Source organism: Hyperoodon ampullatus (genome assembly GCF_949752795.1).
Source record: "Hyperoodon ampullatus genome assembly, chromosome: 1".
Lineage (NCBI taxonomy): Eukaryota > Metazoa > Chordata > Mammalia > Artiodactyla > Ziphiidae > Hyperoodon > Hyperoodon ampullatus.
The window spans coordinates 180,626,201-180,640,409 of record NC_136914.1 but is presented as its reverse complement, the minus strand read 5'-3'; the positions used below and the strand labels follow the sequence as shown (position 1 = coordinate 180,640,409).

At 39.0% G+C, this 14,209-nt stretch overlaps 1 protein-coding gene across 1 annotated transcript in view; it reads left to right on the top strand.

Annotated features, from left to right (window-relative positions):
- The window catches only part of GLUD1 (glutamate dehydrogenase 1), a gene marked incomplete at its 5' end in the record, with an annotated part of 41,115 nt that overhangs the window by 2,256 nt on the left and 24,650 nt on the right, over positions 1-14,209 (top strand). Inside the window, one exon of the mRNA XM_079711678.1 lies at positions 14,084-14,164. Coding sequence (XP_079567804.1) covers positions 14,084-14,164 — 81 coding nt within the window. The remainder of the gene's footprint in view (positions 1-14,083; positions 14,165-14,209) is intronic.

The following is a 14,209-nucleotide window of genomic DNA, read 5'->3' as shown; positions in this document are numbered from 1 at the left end:
GCCTAGCAACAAATTGCATCAGCTACAGAAAGCACTGTTACTGTAACACTTGTTCCTACTAGAATGTAAGATACAATTCCCTGTTCTATTTATCCCATTTACAAGAAGGCTTGCTAGTGAAAGCACTACTAAATCCCAGCATATTAACAGAGAAGCGGAAGTGCAACTAATAAATAGTAGCAAGCATTGCAAGATAATGTGAAAGAAAATCAGCCTCTATAAAGTGATACATTTATTATCTTAAGACATTTGAAAGACTTTATGGGGAGAAAAGGATGGGGGAGGATCAGATAGCTATGCCGGCTCTTCAACATATTTTGGGAGTGCTTAAGATAATGAACAGTATACTAAATAGATGATCAGCAAAATTGGGGTACTGTAGACACCCATGCTTTGCTTTCATGACACTCTGGGATTTTCCTACCCATTTATCGCCCCCATCTTGTTGCAGAGAATATATATTCCAAGAGGGACTTATTTTCAGTGGGTTTTTTTCCCTCTAATTAAACAGTACAAGAAAGTTGTTAACCTCCTTGGTCTCACTCTAGTTTTAGAAATATAGCATATATTAGGTGACTGTGATTTTTTAAAATGCTTTGGATAAGCCATGCGAATTTACCCTCCTAAGCACACTTTGCTCTCCCCATCCTAACTCAACTGCCTTCTTGACCAACTTCTTTGAGTTGGGGGGGACCCTTGTCTGCTCCTCATCATCCTTTTCCCAACCCTCAGCTTTCTAATCTTTCATCAATAGCAACCGTTCACCTGAGTTTTCCAACATAAAATTCTCAAGGTTGTAGCAAAGCAACAATCTAATTTATAATATGGGTAAGGGAAACAGGTGGTTTTAAGACCTGAGGGTGGCTGATGTGTACTTTATACTGAGTAAATATTTAATAAGTAAATATTTAATAATACATACTGGTTTTGTGCTTCTTTTCCCACATAACCATATTTAAATGAACGCAGTAGATTTGTATCTGTTAAGGATTTGCAAAAGAGTGTGCTTCATGCTCTGAAAGGAAGTTTTAAGGGAGGCCTTAAAAATATTTTCAGCAAAGATGAACCTTGTGGGAATTTGCTTTAAGAAGACTTTCAAAGGTTCTTATGTGTTTGAAAACATTATCAGTGATTATTCCTGTTAACTTTTTCAGAATAAATTCTCTGTATTTTATTGGCCCTGGTTCGACCTGAGATTAATATACCTTTTTAGAAGGAAATTTATTATTTAACTCATTGGGGGAGAAGTAGAGAGATTGATGATAGCAATTCATTGATGTAGGAGTCAATTTACTTTCTATTCCCTCCTGTCCTCCCATCCTCCACCCCCCTCAGGTCTTCAGATTAAAAATGTTGAGTCCAAATTTCCTGTGACTGATTTTTCCTCTTAGAACTTTCTAAAATTATCATTTAAATAAAGTTGATGGAATCCTGATGCACTGACCTAAATCTTTCATTTAACTGCAAATATCAGCACCCCCCCCCCAAAAAAAAGTGTACCTTATGTTAACCCATTGACTTGTTTTTAAGAGCCAAAATGCAAAAAAAGAAACAGTAGGAGATAGGTGGTCTTTGTCCTTGTCTTTGGGCGGCAGGATACAGGGGTTGGGGGCAGGGCAGCCAGCTAAGGGTTGGAGTCAGTACAGTATTGAAGTCCCCCTCGGCCTTTGGGATCTAAGTTTGTGGTAAATGGTAGTGCTTTTTGAGAAAACACTAGAAAGTACTGATACTGTGGTTTTTGTTTTTTTAACATCTTTATTGGAGTATAATTGCTTTACAATGGTGTGTTAGTTTCTGCTTTATAACAAAGTGAATCAGTTATACATATACATATGTTCCCATATCTCTTCCCTCTTGCGTCTCCCTCCCTCCCACCCCTCTAGGTGGTCACAAAGCACCGAGGTGATCTCCCTGTGCTATGTAGCTGCTTCCCACTAGCTATCTATTTTACGTTTGGTAGTGTATATATGTCCATGCCACTCTCTCACTTTGTCACAGCTTACCCTTCCCCCTCCCCATATCCTCAAGTCCATTCTCTAGTAGGTCTCTGATACTCTTTTTAAATGAGACATCCTCTGCTTTCACTGGAAAAAAAAAAATGTTTCTTACTTATTTCTCCTATGCTGAACTGACAACCATCAAAACAGGTAACTGAATAAATTCACACTATCTAATATTTTTAGAATGTGAGTATGTGTCTACATCTGCTGCCACAAGGTAAATGTAGTCTTTGTATATAAATTTAACTCAACCTGGAAGTTCAGTTAGAACACAGGTAGTTTATGTTTTCTATCCTCTAGCCCTTAGCCTCGAGTTATTGTTGTTTTTAATACTTTTTTAGTTAAATCTGAATTGCGTTGCTGTTATAAAGGTATTCTTATTTCATGGGAGCCAAATGCCCTCCCCGAAGATACTAGGGAATGAAGAGCTACGATAATGGTTGAGACCTGTAAGCCAGGTTGTTCTTCAGTCTTCCTGTCACTTTGTGTGAATCCCTTTAGCTAGTTTGCTTTGGCAGTAAAAACCCCATATGCAGGAAGACAAACCCTTACTGCTCACTTAATATGCAAAGGACACTTTTCAGGAATTGGGGCGTCAAAAATTGGAGGACAAACACCAGTAGTACGTATCAAACTCCAGATAAACTGACAATGTTTAAATTTCTAAGAAATGACTTAGATTTTATAACTTATACAGTGGGAAGAAACTAGCTTTAGATTATTAGTGATAATTTAGATTGCTTAGGAAAATTGTTTCTTATCCAATTATGTTAAAGATACTGAGGGCTTTGCCAACAACCAATAATAATTAGGTTGTTATAATGTAAATAATAAAGGAAAAAACCTTTAATATCACTTTAGTGAAGCACATTGATTCATAAATGGCCCATAATTGCTCTACCCAGCAAACCCCTGTTAAAATACATACGTATGACTCGAATGTTCTAATAACAGTGAAAGTTGTAAAATGAAGCAGCTCTACTCCCAATCCTTTCCTACAAGATAACCGCGAACAGTCTTACGTCCACAGCTATTATCTAAAACTGACCTAGCTATTCAGATGAATCAGTGTTTTCCCCTTTCCAGAGGCAGAAATTATTGCAGATTGAAGTACTCACTATCAAGACTGAAGTGTTAATGTATGAAATACTACTGATAAAGGCAGGACAGGTTTTATGAAGGGCAAGAAGACAATCTGGGAGAGGGCTGCTCAAGACATTTTTAGTTACTTTTCAAAAGGCAGCTGTACCTGGGAGAGTCTGCCTTCACAAAGGTCAACTGGCAAAACAAGGGATAGCAATAATAGCATTTATTGAGCTCTTACGTGTACACCAGGCATTTTGCTAAGAGCTTTTCGTGCATCACTGCTTTGATTCCTCAGAACAACCTCATGAATGCACTGTTGACCCAGATTTTCGGATGCAGATACTAAGGCTGAAGAGTGAGGTCTCCCTTAGCAGGATTACACAGCAGTAAGTAGTAGGGTTGGGTTCAGGCTCCAGCCATCTGTTTCCAGCACCCACCTTCTTAGTCATTGTCTGGATTTATTCATGTAAAAAGTTACAAATTGTATCATGGGATAAGCACTGATTGAGAGTCATGTCATGCCATCAACACAATGATTCCTACTACTTTGGATCGTTTGAAATTTGTTAATAGCTATTAGAAGACCTAACTTCTTGCTAGAAAATAAATGCGTTCACAGGTGATGTCTTTACCAGTCCCTTTTGTTGTGATTACTTAGGCAATGAAGGAACATTTTAAAGAGTTTTCCGTTGAAAGAGGTTTCAAGAGCTTTGGTGTTTAAACAGTTTATGTCGGCCAGAAAAACTCATTTCTCCACCAGAGTGTTATTTCATGTATCTTTATGGGTGTTCAGTGCAATAATTTTTTTAGCACTTCGCAATATGTTTATTCTTTAGAGTTAGTCAAAATTTATTACTACTCAGGTCACTAGTTTGTTTTTTTTTTTTTTTTGCGGTATGTGGGCCTGTCACTGCTGTGGCCTCTCCCGTTGTGGAGCACAGGCTCCAGACGCGCAGGCTCAGCGGCCATGGCTCACAGGCCCAGCCGCTCCGCAGCATGTGGGATCTTCCCGGACCAGGGCACGAACCCGCGTCCCCTGCATTGGCAGGCGGACTCTCAACCACTGCGCCACCAGGGAAGCCCAGGTCACTAATTTTTTTTTCTTTTTTTTTTTTTTGCGGTATGCGGGCCTCTCACCGTTGTGGCCTCTCCCATTGCGGAGCACAGGCTCCGGACGCGCAGGCTCAACGGCCATGGCTCACGGGCCCAGCCGCTCCGCGGCATGTGGGATCCTCCCGGACCGGAGCACGAACCCGCGTCCCCTGCATCGGCAGGCGGACTCTCAACCACTGCGCCACCAGGGAAGCCCCAGGTCACTAATTTTTAAATGGCTTTCTTCTGGGTGTCTCTTCCTAAAAGCTAAGAAAAGCCTTTGTTTATCATAAATTGCTATTCTCTTGATTGTTCTTGGAGAAAGTCTGTCTGACCTTCTAATTTTTCTAAATTTCTGCTTGGCTAGAGGAAAATGTGAAAGATGACACAAATGAAAATTACAAAGGTTGATTTTCCCTTCCTGGAACCAGTCAATAAGTGACATAGTTGGAAGCACACTGGGTAATATGTTACTGCAACAGGAGTTCAAGGAAGATGCCCGGGAAAGACCATCTTGATTTGGAAGTAGGGAAGGCTGATTAGGAGTTAGACTGGGGAAAGGTCATTTCAGATAGAGATGTCGTAGAGGGGGTGGCATCAGCTCAGGCAGGAGGTGGGACTGTGTGTTGGGGTCATGAGGACAGAATATGTTTGTAAATAGTGAAAAGTAAGGTTTTATGGAATAATAAATATTTATGTGGTCTCTGCCCGCAGTTCCTAATACAGAGCTCCTAAAATCCTTGTAATTTCCTTAGTGATAGGGGTTCTGGGAGTATCCATTGTTCTAATATTTGGCCTTTGACTCCAGTTGCTGACAAGGAGCCCCTGAAACCCTTGTAATTTCCTGAGTTATGGGAGGTGGTAGGAGCATCCTATACAGAGTTCCTAAATCCCTTGGAATTTCCTGGGTGATAAGAGCACCTTTTGTTCTAATGAGGCAACTCTTGATGGGCTCCTGGTTAGCTTCAGGATTCCCCTACAGGTAGAATATATGGAATAGAGAGTCAAAGATTTAACTCTCATCTGAGTCACTGGTAGAAAAACTGGTATCAGGGAAAGAAGTGTTACTAGGAAAGAGGATTGAATTTTGAAAATAAAGGGAATCTGGTGTAAAATGATCCTTAGGAAAAATGGAGATGCAGGCGTATGTTTTTCTCAATCTTACCCTTGCAAAAAAACAGTGTGGTGCCGGTCCCTACCTTGTCTCCCATATCCCTATAATTCTTCTCGTCCTCTCTTAAGATCCCTCTCAGATATCACCTAGACTTGTAAATAATAGATATGAAACTAGATATCTGAAATTTTGAGCCTTTACCTCTTTGAACCTTTTTATAACAAATTGTTGTCTTTTACTAAGTGTTATCCACTTTATATTCACCAATTTTACTAACATCATTTCCAGGACCTGTTTGGTATGAAGATATGACTAAGCTTAGTGTTATTATCAGAATAAGGAATCTATAAAACAAAAATTAACAGAATCCCCCTTTTAATTCATATTCTTTCCTCCATCCATCGGGCAGTAAGTTAAATACTTAAACACAAAACAGCTCTATGTTCTATAGATATGTATGTACATAAATACAGGGAAATGACTTGGAAGGTTATATATACATTTAAGTTGCCAAGAATAGTCACCCCTAAGGACTGGGGTCATAAGTGGTCATCAGGAGACATCAGCTTTTTCTGTATTTGAATTTTGAAAACGTGCGTATGTGTTACATAATTTTGAAATTTTAATGGAAAGAAGAAATATATTTTTCATTTCGTTTTTCCAACAGCAGCTAAACATTTGCTTCCCAGAAAGCTTAGTTTTTTGTCTTTTCAAAATGCTTAAAATAAATATTTTGATAATGGGTTAAGACTGTAAAGTGTTTTTTCCCTGCCTTCTTGCACGGAACAGTACATGGATACTGTCAAGCAATCCTTAGTTCCTGTACTAAATGCTCCTTCCTGGAGCTAAAGGAATTTTTGTGAGACTTCTAGTATTTTACATGGTCATACTTGCTGGTGAGTAGGTACTGGTTCCTCACTGCTTCTTTCCCTCCTCTCCTCATTTTTAATTAAGTTATGCTCTTCTATTGAGAGTTAGGGAATATTAAGTGAGAAAATAGGTTCTAATGAGTAAATGGCAAGTGTATTAGTGCATGAATTTTAAGAGTTCTAAGTCCTCTTTGCCTTTCTGGGGTTCTGTACTTGTGGTAGAGCTCTTGGTTATTGAGTAAATAGCTTCTGAAAAGAGACAATACAGTTGGAAATTGAATTTCTGGTCAGTAAATCAAACCCTGTTAAAAGATCCAGGTTCAAGTAACTTTTAAAACCCTATTTGAATTTTCATGAATGTGTTTAGTTAATGATTCATCATAAAAAACAATGGTGACTTAGTCGCTAGGAGCTTTTTTGTATGTTTTTGGGTTTGAGTCAGCTAGCAAAAGGGAGAAAAATTCAAGCTACTCAGTTGTGTTTTTCACTGCATCTTTTTCAAAGTAATCAGCTGGTGTGTTTTCTTTATCACCATAGCAACTTAGTCAGTTTTTGCTTTTGATTTTTTTTTTTTCCTCCTAGAAAAACTTACTGTACACCAATCTTAGGCTCTTGAGGGTAGTAAGGAAAATATTTGGGAATTAAGTTAAAAGGCTGAGAAATGTTTTGTGCTGTGTATAGTTTGCAGAGGTCTGCATTTCATTAATGTTCTTTTGAAACATCTGATTACCAGTTAGCTCAAAATAACTATATGTGAAGTTAATTTATCTGGAGAATCAAAGGTATGATTTCAAAGTTGTATCACCAGCCTTTCCTCCAATTTTACCAAGTTTGATAAATAATAAACATTGTCATGGGTAGTGTTTCTTTAGTTTCCTCTGGTGAGCTGAAAGCACAGATTACTCTTTCAGCCATGGTCCTTGAGTTTAGTTAGACCCCGTTTCTTTCTTTTCTTTTTTAATTTTATTTTATATTGGAGTATAGCTGATTTACAATGTTGTGTTAGTTTCAGGTGTACAGCAAAGTGATTCAGTTATACATACACATATTTCTATTCTTTTTCAGATTCTTTCCCAGATAGGTTATTACAGAGTATTGAGTAGTGTGTAAACGTTAATCCCAACCTCCTAATTTATTCCTCCCCACGAGACCCCATTTATAATGACATCAGACCTGTGGTCCACATCTGTATAATCACCCAGTTCCCTTTCTGGTGTACCCAGCCATGGACTCGTGCTTTCCATTGGAAGCATCTACCTCCATGATTACATCTGTCGTTCAAAGGTCCTGTTGATCTCTTCCCAAACAGTAGCAATGCTAGTGTCAGCGTAGGCTCTAAGACTTTAGGACACCAAATAACTATAATATACTCTTCTCCATTTTTGAAATAAAAGTTGTTCCTTCTAGTTTCTATCCCTGTGCCCCATCCAATCCCTGTTGGTCTTGCTTACCTTTAGCCTTCTGTGTCACAGAAAAGAGGGAAAGAAAGGCTTGGTTTTATAAAAAGTGAGAATGTTCATACTGCAAATAAGGTCCTTCTTGCTTCATTTTGGTTTAAAATGTTTTAAGGTTTTTTGGTTTCCTTTTATGCATGTGGGTATTTGGCTTTATTGAACGACTTTGTCTTCATATTTACTATTCTGGATATACAGTAGGCATTCAGAAATGCTAGGTGTTCCCCTTCTTTCAGGACTTCAAAGTATATGTCACATCATTTTGTCCTTCATGTACACCAATTGTGCTAATATCTCCTCATCCGCTGAATTTACAAATTTATTGGAGAATATTGTCTTTTTTGCAGTCATATTCTTAGCATTCATTAGAATGGTAAAGAATTTTCAGGTGGCAGTATATTTTGAGTAATTATCTTTGGTTTCCAATCCCAGAGGAAGAAGAGTAACTAACCTTCCCTTGGGTGCGGCTAATTCCCGTATTACTGGAGTCTGTACTAGTATATCTGCCAAATTCCGCACGTAAAAACATTGAAGTATCACTAATTAGAAAGTTAAAAATGAAAGCATATGTCTTCTTTAGCCCAGGCATCCCCTGCATTCATTTCTAGGTCTCTCACCCTTATCAGTTCCAGGGCTTATTCCCCTGACTCCACTACTTTCCTTATAGTGGTCCCTTGCCTCAGTTCACTAAAAGTCTTCATTGGTTCCTAACCTGCAGAAAATGCCTGTGGCGTGAGGTGATTTATGTAACTACTACTCTTCAGTGTCTTCTTGCAGTTGAGCTCTCTAAATGGGTGTGGCTAGGAAAGAAAATTTCACTTTACAGACAGGAATTCCTGGGTGCCATCCAGTGGAAACATGTTTTTTGTTACATGCAGTTTCTGACTCATATCATTCCAGGACTTCTGAAATAAAATAGACTTTGTTTACACTGTTTTGTAGAAGGAGGGGCCTGGTTTCTAATGAGCACTTAAGTCTAGAACATTAGGATTGCTGTCTGATTTATGAATGTTAGTGTTTCAAGCTGTTTTTCGTTTCCCACTGAATGCATTAGTTATAAGCACTGGGTAAGGGAAAGTAACTTTTCCCCCCGCTTAAGAAAGCAAGGAAAATTAATGTAACTTAGTGACTATTTCCTTAGACTCTAAAAGCACAATGAAAAAAGTGCTTCAACTGTAATAGGAAAAATGCTGATTCTTAATAGAGCACTATTTTACCACCTCCATGAATTTGTCTTGAGAAGTAATAAAATCAAAGTATTGAGCTGTTTGTTTAAAATCCTATCCATTTAAACTTTTTGAAAACTACATTTCTTTGTTATTTGCCACTACTTTGCAATATTTATAATAGCAGTGAAAATAGTTGAGATTGAAGTATTGACCACATGCAGACACTGTGCCAGCTGCCTCAAACACATTATCCCAAGCAATTCTGGCATGAAGCCTAAGAGCATTGTTTGCACCTCCCCAGGTGAGCAAGTGCAGATGCCCACAGCAGTTGCTATTGGGGTGAATTCACCTAGTTAGGAAATGCTGGGCACTGCACCCAACCCAGCTCCCTGGCCTAGCATAGTTTCCACTAAATAATATGCCTAAGTAATGCCTATTCACTAAGTGACCATTTGTATAAACACATTTTAGTATTTAAACAATTTTTTAACTTAACCAAGGAGATAAAAGACCTATACTCTGAAAACTTAAAGATATTATTGAAGGAAATTGAAGATACAAAGAAATGGAAAAATATCCTGTGTTCATAGATAGGAAGAACTCATAATATTAAAATGTCTGTACTACTTAAAGCAATCAACAGGTTTTATGCAATCCCTATCAAAATCTCATAACAGGACTTCCCTGGTGGCGCAGTGGTTAAGAATCCACCTGCCAATGCAGGGGACATGGGTTTGAGCCCTGGTCCAGGAAGATTCAACATGCTGCAGAGCAACTAAGCCCGTGCACCACAACTATTGAGCCTGCGCTCTAGAGCCCACAAGCCACAACTGCTGAGCCCACGTGCCACAACTAACGAAGCCTGCGCACCTAGAGCCAGTGCTCCACAACAAGAGAAGCCGCCACAATGAGAAGCCCGCACACTGCAATGAAGAGTAGCCCCCACTCGATGCAACTAGAGAAAAGCCCATGCGCAGCAATAAAGACCCAATGCAGCCAAAAATTTAAAAAAAAAAAATCTCATAACAATTTTTCACAGAACTAGAACAAATAATCCTAAAATTTATATGGAACCACAAAATCCTGAATAGCCAAAACAGTCTTGAGAAAAAAGAACAAAGCTGGGGCCTCCCTGGTGGCGCAGTGGTTGAGAGTCCGCCTGCTGATGCAGGGGATACGGGTTCGTGCCCCGGTCTGGGAGGATCCCATATGCCGCGGAGCGGCTGGGCCCGTGAGCCATGGCTGCTGAGCCTGCGCATCCGGAGCCTGTGCTCCGCAACGGGAGAGGCCACAACAGTGAGAGGCCCGCGTACCACCAAAAAAAAAAAAAAAAAAAAAAAAAAAAAAAAAAAAAAAGAACAAAGCTGGAGGTATCATGCTCCCTGACTTCCGGCTACACTACAAAGCTACAGTAATTAAAACAGTATAGTACTTACACAAAAACAGACACATTGATCAATGGAACTGAATAGAGAGCCATAAGTAAACCCACACGCTTATGGTCAATTAATCTACAACAAAGGAGGCAAGAATATACAATTGAGAAAAGATAGTCTTTTCAATAAGTGGTGCTGGGAAAACTGGGCAGCTACATGTAAAAGAATGAAATGAGAACATTTTCTCATGCTGTACAAAATAAACTCAATGGATTATACAAAAATAAACTCAGTGGATTAAAGACCTAAAGGTAAGACCAGAAACCATAAAACTTTTAGAAGAAAACATAGGCAGAACACTCTTTGACATAAATCATAGCAATATTTTTTTGGATCTGTCTCCTAAGGCAAAGGAAACAAGCAAAAATAAACAAATGGGACCTAATTAAACTGTAAAGTGTTTGCATAGCAAAGGAAACCATCGACAAAATGAAAAGGCAACCTACCGAGTGGGAGAAAATATTTGCAAATGGTATGACTGATAAGGGGTTAAATATCCAAAATATATAAACACCTCATACAACTCAATACCAGAAAAACAACCTGATTAAAAAATGGACAGAAGACCACAAATAACAAATGTTGGTGAGGATGTAGGGAAAAGGGAACGCTAGTAGAGTTGGTGGGAGTGTATAAAATTGGTGCAGCCAATTTATGGAAAACTGTGGCGGTTCCTCGAAAGAAGTAAAGATAGAACTACCATAGGATCCAGCAGTTCCATTCCTGGGTATATATCTGAAGAAAATGAAAATACTAATTCAAAAAGATACATGCACCTCAGTGTTTAGAGCAGCATTACTTGCAATAGCCAAGATGTGGAAGCACTCTAAGTGTCCATCCAACAAATGAGCAGATAAAGATGTATATATATATAATTTTTATGTATTATATATATGTTACATATATAAATATATATAATATAAAAATGAATGCTACTTAGCCCTAAAAAAGAATGAAATTTTGCTGTTTGCAACCACATGAATGGACCTGAAAGGTATCATGCTTAGTCAAATAAATAAGAGAAAGACAAATACTGTATGTTATCACTCATGTGGAATCTAAAAAATAAATAGGGACTTCCCTGGTGGCGCTTCCCTGGTGGCACAGTTGGGAATCTGCCTGCCAATGCGGGGGACACGGGTTCGATAAATTAATTAATTTTTAAAAAGTAAAATAAAAATTTTTAATAAATAAAAGGATGAATTTCACAAAACAAAACATATTCATAGATACAGAGAACAATAGTGGTTACCAGGAGGGAGGGGCAAGATAGGGGTAGGGGATTAAGAGGTACAAACTACTGTATATAAAATAAGCTACAAGGATATATTGTACAGCACAGGGAATATAGCCAACATTTTATAATAACTTCTTGTTTTTTGGCTGCATTGGGTCTTTGTTGCTGCGCACGGGCTTTCTCTAGTTGCGGCGAGCAGGGGCTACCCATTGTTGCGGTGCTCGGGCTTCTCACTGTGGTGGCTTCTCTTGTTGCGGAGCACGGGCTCTAGGTGTGCAGGCTTCAGTAGTTGTGGAACACGGGCTCAGTAGTTGTAGCCCTCGGGCTCTAGAGCGCAGGCTTAGTAGTTGTGGCACGCAGGCTTAGTATTTGTGGCGCACAGGCTTAGTTGCTCCGTGGCATGTGTGATGTTCCCGGACCAGGGCTCAAACCCGTGTCCCCTGCATTGGCAGGAGGATTCTTAACCACTGCACCACCAGGGAAGTCCCTGTAATAACTTTAAATGGAGTATAATCTATAAAAGTAGTGAATTACTATGTTGTATACATGAATACTTTAATTTAAAATTTTTTTAATTAAGCAATTTTTGTTGAAACCAGTGTTTGGTCTTAATATTACTTACAAATTTTGGATTTTTTTTTTCTGGAATAGTTTTTAGGACCTGGTACTTTTGCTTTTTAGTGCTTTTTATTCCTTCCATAATATGCACAGGCACTGACTTACATGTATGTCAAAATTTTAACATGGATTCTGTCTTTCTACCTTAAGTTTTAAGAGTCAAGAAATAGTCATATTTATTCCACATGTATTTGAGTGCCTAATACACGCAAATTTTCTGTGTTAGGCACCAAGAATTAGTAGACAAAAGAAAGTCTGTCTTCATGGTGCTAATTTGCTGGGGTGGGGGTGGGTGGGGGTGGAAGCTGGAGAGTAAACAAACGTAAAGTCAATTTAAAGTAAATAGGGGCTGGAGAGTGGGGATGAGGAAGAAGTGCTATTTTAAATTATTTTAAAAGGGGTGGTCAGGGAGGGCCTCTCAGAATGAAGAAAGTTTTTAATAAAGACCTGAACAAAATGAGGAAGCAAGCTTGTAGCAACAGGTATCTGCTATATGCAAAAAAAAAACAAAACAAAACCCTGTCATTTCTCATTCTAAAATTTTAATAACAATTTATTCCACAAATAATCTGAGAACCCATTATATGCAAGATACAGTTTTCTAAGAGTTTGCTTTTCTAAATATACTCATTTTATTTTTCTGATAGGACAAAGAAATATGTTCAGTTTCAGAATTTGCTCTTTATGATCATATACCGACAGATGAATTGTCTTGAAACGTGTCGTTTATGTTTAGATAGGTGTTTTCTGAAACATCCAAGAAGCCAGCTTTTTCAAATGACTAAGGGAGTTTTCTCAAACTGCTGGTCCATGAGAATACTGTGTATTTCTATCTGAAAAACCTTTATTCCCAGAATCCTTTAAGAGGTGTCCCTGGGCCCCCATACTTGGACTCAGTGTCAGGGAGCCCCAAGCAGTGTGCAAACATCAGCCTCACTCAGGCCTTCTTCCTTGGGGTTGAGAAGCAGTGGACTAAAAGGATGAGAGGTGGCTTAACCCTGCAAAACTTGTAAGGGTTATTGACTAAGACCCCGAAAACCAAAGTAGTGGGCATAGCCGCTTTCTGTGTCCCCTCTACCAAACATCTAGTTTGGTAGAGGATTGGGGGCATTAAGACTCCGAGTTGCCTGTCTGCTTGGCTACCTCCCATCCTTATAGAAGAGTGAAGGGAATTGCTCATTTCCAGGAAGGAGAGATGACTTTGTCAAGCTTCTCACTTCTTGGTTGAAAGAGGCTGGCAGTGGGTGAAGGGAGTTACAAGTAAGGATCTCTTTGGTTATACCCCATTGAAGCCAAAACCTCTATTTAGACATCTGATATTCAAGTTGAAACTGTCAAGCCTGTTAATTATCCATTTGCCTATAGCAAAATTCTTGAACTCTCTACTACCAAGTCACCTAAAGCAAAAAGTAAAAGAAAGAAAAGCCTCCATGGAGTTACTGCCTCCCTGAAAGTATAAAAAACATTCATTTGAAGGTAATTTTTGTCTGTGAAATCATATTTACTGTTATTTCCCACTGGGTTATAAGTCCCTGAAGGACAGGGCTATCTTATCTCAAAATCCCCAGAAACCCTACTTGATGCTACTCATACCAGAAAGCAAACAGTGAACTTCACCAATCTTATTCTTAAATATGAAAATACTTGAATCAAATTCAGTGCTCATTCTGTCGCTCTTTCTGGGTATCTAATTAGCAGCTTTTTTCCTACTGACTCTTTTTTTTTTTTTTTTTTCCTGGCCAAGCCACGCAGCATGTGGGATCTTAGTTCCCCAACCAGGGATCGAACCCGAGCCCCCCTGCAGCGGAAGCATGGAATCTTAACCACTGGACCACCAGGGAAGTCCCCCTATCGACTCTTTAGTCATAAGCTACTTTAGGTGTTCTTGAAAATAACCATAAAAAGTGTGGACATTTTCAATTTCTAGAATTTTTTTTTCAACATGCCAGAAGGATGTTCTAAATATATCCCCTTCTTTCTCACCCCCCTCTTTTTTTAAAACCGCCAGGTATCCGTTACAGCACTGATGTGAGTGTAGATGAAGTAAAAGCTCTGGCTTCTCTGATGACATATAAGTGTGCAGTGGTTGGTAAGTGGTCTCCTTTGCTGCTACCTAATAAGAACTCTTTGGGGA